The sequence below is a fragment of the Euprymna scolopes genome, chromosome 3 (genome assembly GCF_053919585.1).
Source record: "Euprymna scolopes isolate OS-2025 chromosome 3, ASM5391958v1, whole genome shotgun sequence".
Lineage (NCBI taxonomy): Eukaryota > Metazoa > Mollusca > Cephalopoda > Sepiida > Sepiolidae > Euprymna > Euprymna scolopes.
The window spans coordinates 147683880-147694737 of NC_136484.1; the positions used below are offsets into that span (position 1 = coordinate 147683880).

General features: G+C 36.7%; 1 protein-coding gene across 1 annotated transcript; it reads right to left on the minus strand.

The window, feature by feature from the left end:
• Positions 1-743: 743 nt before the first annotated feature.
• On the minus strand, positions 744-1656 carry LOC145262779 (ATP-dependent DNA helicase PIF1-like). The gene is made up of 2 exons (XM_080119830.1): positions 1468-1656; positions 744-1334 (listed from the first exon to the last, which is right to left on the minus strand). Exons 1-2 carry the CDS (start codon positions 1654-1656, stop codon positions 744-746), a joined length of 780 nt encoding a protein of 259 aa, XP_079975956.1.
• Positions 1657-10858: the final 9202 nt, after the last annotated feature.

The following is a 10858-nucleotide window of genomic DNA, read 5'->3' on the forward strand; positions in this document are numbered from 1 at the left end:
GTAGTGAAAAATGTAATTCCAACATTTTTTTTTTTTTGTGGCTCATTATTGCTACATCTCATTTACAACTTTAAGATCTCTCAGTTCAATCATTTTTTTTGTTTGCTTACTCCATAGCATAGTTTCTGGTGGTGTCTGTGCTAATATATGTGTGTGTTGTCATTGAAATAAACTGCCCATTCTCAAGATGTGCTGCTACCGTGAGAAATCATTGGTATATTTCAAATTCAAAGATCTTCCATATTGCTTCATTACTGAAGATTTATCGGCTTGTTTGATAAATTTTGATTTTATCTCTTTTAGCTTCATCACCAATTCCAAAAGTACCCATATCGTTACTCTGGTTGATATATTGTGTTATGTCCATAGTTATTAACTGTTATCTAAAAATTAATGTTGTTGAGTGGCCTCCATGTTCTGGTGTTCGTCTGCGATAAAGTGGATATCCATTGTATTAAGACTGTGTTTCTACCAAAAAAGGCTTTGGATACTTTGTAAAGCAATCGCCAGCTTGCATACATGGGGATGCTTGATTAAGTACTCCACATAGGCCATGGATTGGTTTTCTCTTGTGGCTATTAAATTCAAATCTGAAAATCACAAATACATCCAATTAATTATGAAAATGTTATACAAAAAACTGATTTTAAAATACCAAAAGATGAGTCTTTTTACTTAATTGAAATGGTATTGCTTGTTTTTCTATCTGGTGCCAGAATGAAGAGACCATCCGGGTTTCCACCTCATGAAAGACCAACATAGAGCTGTTCATGTGAGAAGACTGGGTTTGATAAATTGAGTCCAACAACTTTAAGTAATTGTCCTTGTGATTTATTTATAGTCATAGCAAAGCTGAGTTTTACAGGAAATTGCATACAGTCAAAATCACATGGTAAATCTGGTCTCATTGGTATTCTTGGGATGAAGCAGTTGACTCCCGTATATTTTCTTGATGTAATTGTTGCATCCAAGGCATGGGGGATCATACGTTTTATGATGAGCCTTGTTCCATTACAAAGTTTGGATGGATCAAGATTACGAAGTAGCATGATTGGTGCACCAAGCTTCAGCAACAGGGCTTGTGGAGGAGTCACTGCTGGCTGTAGACTATTCAGAAACTCTGTAGGATAGTTTACAATCTCATCCTGCGAACAGATAGAATTAATTGAAGTATATAATTTGATTTCTTCAGGTAACGTTTGATATTCATTTCGTACATTTGATGCTAAAAGAGCTCGTTCAAAGGGCCATTGGATATCCGTATGCCGATTATGAAGATCTGGAAATACTCTTGCTATCAATTCTTCATTAGTTTGAAGTGTTTGAAAGGGCAACTGAATTAAGTTAGAGAAATCCTTTTCCAGTAGGTCATCACTCACTTGTAAAAGTTTAGTGGCAAATTCACCAACAGCAGAATCAGCATATAAAATGTACTCGCATATTAAGGGTTAGGTTCATTGTTCTAACATGATGCCATAAGTAGGACTTTTTAAGACATGCCTTAATCTGATCGGCTCGACTACCTCTGTGAACAACTGGAAGGGTTTGACTGTAGTAACCGGTCAAAACCAAAGTTACTCCTCCCATGATTTTTGTATTACCTTTTAAGTCCTGTAGCGTAGAGTCTAATGCTTCTATTGCTTTTTTGTGGCTCATCGTTGCTTCATCCCAGATTATCAACTTACAACTTCGTAGTAATCTGGCCTTTGAAGATTCTTTTTTTATGTTACAAAACGGTTTTTCCTGTCGTGTAAGATCTAGTGGTAGAGAAAACATAGTATGCTGTTCTACCACCATCTAAAAGTGTTGCTGCAATCCCACTTGATGCGACTGCAAGTGCAATATTGTTTGTGAGGCGAACTTTTGCAAGAAGCAAGTTCAATAAGAAGGTCTTGCCAGTTCCACTAGGAGCATCAATAAAGAATGTTATACCTTGATCATTATTAATACTTTGCAAAATGTTCTCGTAAATATTTCTTTGTTCATCCACAAGTCTCGGTTCATTTTGGTTGATGAAGTGATCACTTGCTTCATGATCGAAAGAGGTCTCCTGTTGTAGTCCGTTATTTACGTTCATTATTTCATCAGGCTCTGGCATACCACAAGTAGTTAATGTACGGTTAAGTGCCTGGACTCGACAGGATAGATCACTGAGAGATAGATTAAAAATTCCAGGTGAAAATGCAATTGCCATATTTTCATTTTGCAGTCGGGTTTGATGAAGATAATCTTTGGACATATCAGTTTTGAATTCTTCCCACAGCAAATATAGTTGCTCAATCTCACAGGCTGTCAGAATAATTGCGAATAACTGTCTAATTTGACTGGCTACTCGTGTTCATCATCTTTCAAAAGTCCACGTAATGCACATGCTTCTTGGTATGTTGTATACAGTACACGTTGAAGAGGATATCCATTGTAATACAACTATTTCTGCAATGAAAAGCTTTGGATACTTTTTAGAGCATTTGCATTCTTGCATACATGTTGATGGTGGATTGAATACTCCACATGGGCCATGGATCAATTGTGTTTTGATGATTTCAAAAAGTTCTGGATCAACAGTTTCATCTGGCAGCTGAGCTGAAATAATTTTGTCTATGTCATTTCCTCTAATATTCTCTTTACACCAAATCAGGGTGTGAGAGTGAGGAAGTCCTCTCTTTTGCCACTCAATTGTTGTCGTGCAAGCATTTAATTCACCAAAAATTTTTCCTTCTTTGATAAGCCAGAGAATTTTTTTTTTAGCTTTTCATGGAATATCCGAGCAATTAAGTCATGGCGATTCTTGGCTGTTTGGTATTGAAAAAGTTCATCTTTGATTTCAGTCCACTTGGGATTACAGCTGAATGTAATGAAAAGATCAGCACGACCAAATTTTCTGATATAAGCCATTGCATCCTGAGTTTGTTGATGCATATATCGCGATCCTCCTGTAAAGATTGAAGGCAAGATAATTGGCTGTCCAATATTTGTATTTGTATTATATGTATAACTATAATAATTTATAGCGTCTCTTAGGTGTATATATTTTTGAACTCTTACTAATTTTTGATTTCTTCATATGATCCCTAATCTTTCCAGTTTTTTTTTTTCGCAAACATGTCCAGCGTGAATTGACTGGTCACTTGCTTAAAAGATAAAATATGATTACAGGCATCTCTAATCATGAAAAGAAATAAATATAAACTCTTTGCTGTAACTAATCGATTAGTATTAAGACCTGCTAATGAGTTTATCTGATAGAGCTGAAAATGATAACCATCTTCACCACCCCAGAAAATATGTAGTTATCGAAGTGCATCATAGGCTGAGTTTCAGCAATACGTTGCAATTGTCCATTTGCTAATTGCAAAATAATGTCTCTTTGTTCTTGTTCCTCATTCACAATAAGGATTGAAATTCCATCAGGCACAGGTGCATTGTATCTCTGTTCATGTTCTTATCTGCTATGTGACTAAACAACTGCCACGAGAATGAAGGGAATTAACAATTTATAAACAACTCGGGCGCAGACAGTAGACAATCCAGAGTGTTTGAACGACAGAAGTCGTGAACGTTGCACAATTGCTAGTTGACTGCCTCTTAATTTACACTTTCCAGACAGTGCCCATCCTTAGGTATTATTAAAGAGCTGGATTATTATAGTTTAATAATAATTATTCTCTTATACCTAAAAACACTAGTGGTTCATGCTTCCACAATCATCAGTGTGGGAGGCAACAATTCCTACTGGTCGGGAAATTCGAACCCACCCACGAAGCTATCTTGGACACCATTTTCTAAACCTTTACCTCTGAGCCACTAAAGAATTATCACGGTACAATGAAAATAGTCTAGTACTCCTAGAAAGCCACAAAAATGTAATGAAACGATTACATAACAACGTTCATTACTACATAGACGATTCGAATTTGAAATGCAGTGTCCTGAGTATTCATGTGATTGCAGAGACTTACGTACAAAAAACCTCCAAATTAAGAAACAGTAAACAGTTCGCCCATTGAAATCAATTAGGTTATCAAAGTAGGTGAATAACTTTGGACACACACGTGGAAGAGTATTTACACACACACACACACACACACACACACACACACACACACACACACACACACACACACACACACAAAGAAAAAGAAAAGAAAACGCGTTGAAATTAAGAAAATTTTCAGAAAACCAAGATACACTAAGAAAACAACTCATCGACTAACTTTCAATAAGAAATGCGCACATGTTTTAATTTTGGTCGACTCGTTTTCTGGGTGTCTCGAAATTGTTAGTTGAAGATAAAAAGATAGCCAAGGTAAAGCAAGTATTAACAGTAATATTTTCCCGAAATAGCATGCCAAAAGATGGCAGTCTTTGACAATGCACTAGAATTTTGTAATGCATCTTCATATTCATGGTTAAAACAGATTGGATTCTTTCCTTATAAATCCTAACCATATCACCTGCGAGCGAAATGGAATTGATGTAAGAATACTGCAGACTGAAAATGGGATGGAATGCATTTTTCTACTTAATAGATTTATACCTACCGAGAATAATACTTATATAGCCATTCCACAAGATTGTGAAGTCTCTCTGCGTTGATCGGAAAACAAATTAGATTTCCTATCACAATGTCCTACATTCGACGAAAGAAAAAAAAAACGCTACACAAAAAAAGTAAAGAATCAAGTCTTGAAAAGGCAAACTTTATTGTGCAAAATAGATGCAATCCAACGGTGATAGCAAGAACAGAAATGGAAATTTTACTGACTGACTATCATGAAATAAGAATTAATATTGACAACAAAGTTGTAGACGTGCAAGAAGAATTAGAAAATGATGAAGAATCTGCGAGGGAGGAAAAATGTGGGATTTTGATGGCAAAATCGAATACAGTAGAACAAAGACTATGGAGGACAGTGGATATAAATTCAAGGAGTCAGAAGATAAAACCTAAATATTCATAAGAATTCATATCTCAGGTAGGGTATCAGTACATCATAAAATGTACCAAATATTGATGCTATTGCTTTTTAGCATTCCCTTTGCAAAACTCAATGATGTTCTGCAAAGCAAAAAACAGAAACAACAATTTTCCTCTACAAAAAAACCAAACCAAACACCATAAATAAATATTTGAAGATATAAAGAACTTGGAGCATAAAATCTTTTACTAAAATGACCGGATTCGGCATTAAATAACCTCACAATCGTGAATATGCAGTAAAACAAAAACAATCAACCATCTTAGAATAGTTTGGGAAAGTCAGCGATCAATAAACAACAGAAAACTCTTTGTTTCCAGGGGAATCGTCGTCGACGTCGCCATCATCATCATCATCATCATCATCATCATCATCATCATCATCGTCGTCGTCGTCGTCATCATCATCATCATCATCATCATCATCGATTTAATGTCCATGACGGCTTCTTTCAGAAACTGACTTCCAAACTTTCTTTTTAAAATTACATTTTCACCCCAAACAAGGCACATTGCCACTTTGATGTAGGGGGCTACTATCAGGGATATAAGCTACAGAAGTACTATGTGGGGAGTTGGGCAGCAAGGTCGGTTCATGTTACACTTGAACTTCTGCATGTCAGTACAGTTGGGGAAGCAGGAACCCAGAATGGAATTCCAAAGTCTAGTGGTTCTGGGGAAGAAACTACTGGAGTAGAAGCCTCTCTTACATCTAGGAATCTCTACTGTGAAGGGGTGGGATTTAGCTGCTTGTCGGGTTTGTCGGGGGTATTTACGTGGAGGTGGTACAAGTGCTGGCAGTTTGTCAGAGCATTCACCGTTAAAGTACTTGTAGAACAGGCAGAGGGATGCAACATTTCGTCGATGGGATAGAGGCTGAAGCTTAGATGACAGTTCAGGACCTATCAGGTTGGCGACTCTCTTTTGAACCTTGTCTAGGTGCGAGAAACTAGCAGCAGATGCAGCAGCCCAAATATGACACAATACTCTATACATGGGCGAATGGTGGCCTTATAGAGGTACAGGATACTTTCGGGCATTAGTAGCTTTCTAGCACGGTAGAAAGAGCCTACCTTCTCTGCAGCAGTCCTGGCAATGTTATCAATGTAATTGTTCCAACTCATGTTTCCTGTGAACATTAGGCCGAGGAGTTTAAAAGATGTACTTTCAGATAAAGAGTCGCTGGCCATTGTTATTGGTGGTAGAGAAGGTTTCTTGTAGTTATTGAAGGAAATAAGTTTAGTCTTGGCAGCATTGAATGTGGCCATCCATTTTTGTCCCCATTCCACTACAGATCGGAAGTCATCCTCTAGTGTTTCTGCCATTTCTTTAGATATGTGTTAATTTGTTTTCCTGTCATGTCTGTTATAGAGCGTGGTGTCATCAGCATATATACCCATCTCACAGACAATTTTGTCAGGAAGGTCATTTATGAATATTAGGAATAATAGAGGTCCAAGGATAGACCCTTGAGGTACTCCCACATTTATATCATATTGTTTAGATGTACGACCGTCGAGGACAACCTGGATATTTCTCTTATCTAAGAAGGATTTAATTATGTTAAGTATTCTTCCAGTGATACCGTATAATCTTATTTCCCTGAGAAGACTTTCATGCCACAGCCTGTCAAAAGCCTTAGATATATCTAGAGCTACCGCTCTACTGTCCCCTGCTTTGTCCAGTGAATGGTATATATGTTCAGAGATTACAGTTAGGATGTCTGCTGTGGAACGGGCTTGCCTAAATCCATATTCTTGGTCGGTCAGAAGTTTGGCATCTGAAAGGTGATGGACTGGAGCTTGGTTAATTATGAACTCAAATATTTTAGCAAAAAGTTGGAGGAGGCTAATGGGGTGATAATTTACTGGGTCAGTTCTTTCACCAGAATTCTTGAAAACTGGTACCTCAGAATCAGTTTTCAAACAGGCAGGAAAGCAAGATTCATTAAGGCATTTGTTGTAAAGTTTGGAGAAAACTGGAGCTACTTTGGCGGGGCACTTTTTTAATAGCACAGTTGGGATGAGATCAGGTCCACATGCTTTTGAAGTGTCAAGATTTTTATGATAGCATGCACCTGAGAAGGGGTGTCTGTCTGCAAAGGAAAGTCAGGGAGGGGGTGGTTAGGAGGGTCCAGTATGGAGTTTGAGGCAAACCGACTGGCAAGCATGTTAGCCTTCTTGGTTGCTGAGCAAACAACCTCATGATTGTTGGATAGTGGGGGAACTGTTGATCGCCCACTATTTACTACACTGTTGTAGATTTTCCAAAAGTCACGGGTTCCTAATTTCTGTGCTTCCATGCGTTTTTTGGTGGTTTCAGTAAATTCTCTCTTAGTTGTCTCTATTTCTTTCTTACATTTACTTCTGGCTTCTATATACTTCTGTCTGTTTGAACTGGACTTATGTCGGTTAAATCTGTGGTATGCACGCTGCCTTTGCGCAATGGCAGCTGCACAAGTAAAAGTAGACCATTGGGGGAGAGTGGGGCTTGCTATAAAATTTCCGCATGGAACATGTGCTTAAATTGTCATTTTGAACCATTCAGTGGTCTCATTTGCGCTCTGTTCAGCAAGAAGTTAAAAGATATTTCGCCATGGGGCATCCCTGATGGCTTCCCAGTCAGCCTTTTTACCATATCTCGTTGTTTTGAGCAATGGCTCTTCAGTTTTGGTTCTAGAGTTTAGGGCGCTTTCAACCATTATCACTGCATGATCAGCGTCCCCAAGTGGGCTGTGGGCCTTTGTAATACAATCATCTGGAACTATGGTTTAGAAACAGACCTAGAAGTGATGCGTGTTGTTCTTGCTGGTCTGGGAAACAGGTTTGAAATGTAACCATCTGTGATACGGAATGAGATATAGAGAAGCTATGTGTTGTGCTACCAGCTGCATCTGTGTAAGTAGAAAATCCAAGCCAGTTGTTGTGGTGGACATTGAAGTCTCCGAACACATGAACTTGTGTGCTAGTGTCGAGGGAAAGTACTGTATCTATGCTGTCAGAGACTTTGTTTATTAGGGTACAGTCCTGGGTCGAGGAAGAGCAGTAGAGCAAATAAAAGTAACTAATGTTTATGTTGCATGTTAAGCCTAAAGCACATAAAGGCTTGATCGTCCGATTCTATTTTTGTTTCTCTAGTCAAGGGGAGGGTGTTAGGAATATAGTCTCCAAACCCGTGCATATGTCTGTCCGAGTCCTTATGGTAGAGTGGGAGATATCCGGGTATGTTAAAGTAGTTAGAAGGGATAGAGGAGTGTAGGTTTGTCTCACGGGGTGTTTGTTAGGAGAAATGCTTCAACATCATTTAAATTATTAGTTCTAAGCCCACAGATTGTCGTAAATGAAAGCCTCAAGGGAGGAGGTAATTTGTTTTTTTTTTTAGTTTTGTCCTGGTTTAAGGGCAATTTTAGATTGTACTGTCATTTTTTTTTTTAAAGTTTCAGTTTAGGTAAGACGTGCTGAACAAGTGGTTATGCAGACTATCAGACATGCAACACAAGTAGACCATCAGTTAACCTTCCATGTACGAGGACTGTGGCCTTAGGAAAGCCCACCGGGGATGAGTGCAGGGTCCCTTTCCGTGCATATGGCCCTACAAACATCCCAATATTATTCAACTGTTGATAGAGCAGCCTCTAGACTAGTCTATGTCTGACCAGGTCTTTATTTATATATTTCACAGCTTAGATGTTAGACAAATTATCTTTGGCAGACATTTCCTTAATCAAGACAAATATTTTATAGACCAGATACCCTGAGTCCCACCAATCATGATGAGGACCATGTTTTTAATCGAGACGCCATCTCTAGTTGATTGCATACCAAGAGCGTTTCAATACTCTAATTGAGTTATGAAAAATGGATGTAACTGAAACATTGTGATAACAACATCCAAGAATAGTCTGAATAATCAAAATAATAATAAAAAAGTATTGGGTGGGTATTTTTATATGTAAAAGATACCATAAATAAACCTAGCAATTTTTAAGTAAGGCAGATGTATATTTTTGCTAGGTTTATCTATGGTGTCTTTTACATATAAAAAAAACACCCAATACTTTTGCTGATGAGGAGACTTTGTTTAAAAAAACTATATGTCAAAATTGTTGTCCGTGGCTTAATGTCTATCACAATAAAAACATCGTTTCCGAAACTATCGTACAAATTATTGACTTTGTTGTTCCTTCTTATGAAACAGATTTTTAATTTTTAATTCTAATTTGAATTTTAAATTATCAATCATATTACTAAATATTAAAGTAGCTCTAGGATATTTGCCTGTCGAGCTTATTATATATGTGAATAACAACGAGCACTGTTCTTTTCTTGCATTTTAATTAAATTAGTAATTTTACTATTACATTAAAATACATTCTGCTCTTTAGACTACTGTTCTAACCCCCTTTAAATTTATATATATATATATATATATATATATATATATATATATATATATAAAAGTGAGTATGTGTGTGTCTGTATGTGTGAGAGGACGCTTCTCAACCTATATACTCACAGATTTTTATCTACAAACTTGAAATTTGGTATATACTATATTCAGATATGTAGAAAACTTTTTAATCAGTTTTCTGTCGGAAAAAAGGGCTGATCACGGGTCAAAATTAGCAAATTAGCAAATTAGTACGTGAGGGTCGTCTGATTTTTATGTATTTGTCAACTGTTTCATGACTGCACATGCATAGTCACGAAACATGACAGCTCCTTTGTGTTAAGAATAAGAATTTTTGAAAACACTAAAAGGAAACGCTTAAATTTATTTCAAACAAAAACAATTCTTATTTGCAGTTATGAAGGACGTCTTTTAGCAGATAAATTGTGAATTTGTAATTTCTTTTTTTTCTTTTCTAGATGCAAGTGCTAATATTATATTTATTTCAGGTTTTGATCTTTATCTTTATGTCATTGTTTTATTAATTGTGTAAATGGTTTTCTCGTGCAAAGATGTGTTGATTCTATCTGGCAAGTTCATTTTGAATATATATTGTTTTTTTTTATAATAGATTTTTCTCGTCCCCAAATGTTGTTTATTATATTTTTCAAGTTGATAGCATAAATAGATTAGGCTATTGTATTAATTTTCAGTTAGTGATAAGGGAATCTTTCACAATACCTTCCCTTAAATACACCAAATGGACTTTTATTAAGTAAAATACTTAATATTTTATTGTACTTTTTAATGAGGAGTAGACAATGCATTGTAGATGCATTATCGGCAACTCCTGTTACTCTCGCGTCTCTTTATTTGTCACTCAGTCCCTATTTTTTAATAAGTGATTTTTCTGACAAAGGGAGAAGAAAAAGCTGTATTCTAAGTTGGCAATATTTTGCGTGAACACCCGCCAGAGATGTCAGAAATTTTCTGTTTCTATGTCTGTCCTTGTAGCCATGTCACTAGTAAGGGTGCTAGAGGTAAACGTTTTATCTGGGCTGATGTTATCCACCTGATAGTCAGGGACCCGAACCTTGGATTAACCACTAAGGAGGCTGTCCTATCAGCAGGTGCAAAGTACTGGGGCTGCTGTATTGCCATTTGGTGAATGGATTCTGGACCATGCAGTAGCTCTTTAGCATAGATAAAGAGTGGGGGAAACATCGAAATTCCTACATGTTCCTTTTGCACGCGATTACAACAAAGATCATATATTATTATAATGATATTCGTAAACAAGACTACATCAAAGGGAGATTCCTTTAATATTTTTGTCCACACTATTCAGATTGGACTTTTTAAAGCTAAATTTCGCAAATTTTCTCTTTTTGGAAGCAGGTTAGCCTTCAAAAATTGTTTGGACTTTTTTTTAAGCATAGCATACGGATTAACTAAGGAAGTAACAAGCTAAATATTATATGGATACATAGT

Excerpts from the sequence above, each read along its gene's own strand:
- LOC145262779 (XM_080119830.1), bottom strand. The coding sequence starts at position 1,656 with ATGAGCCACAAAAAAGCAATAGAAGCATTAGACTCTACGCTACAGGAC. Across the intron at positions 1,335-1,467 it reads AGTCCTACTTATGGCATCAT|TTGCCCTTTCAAACACTTCA; the intron begins GTTAGAACAATG and ends AACTTAATTCAG.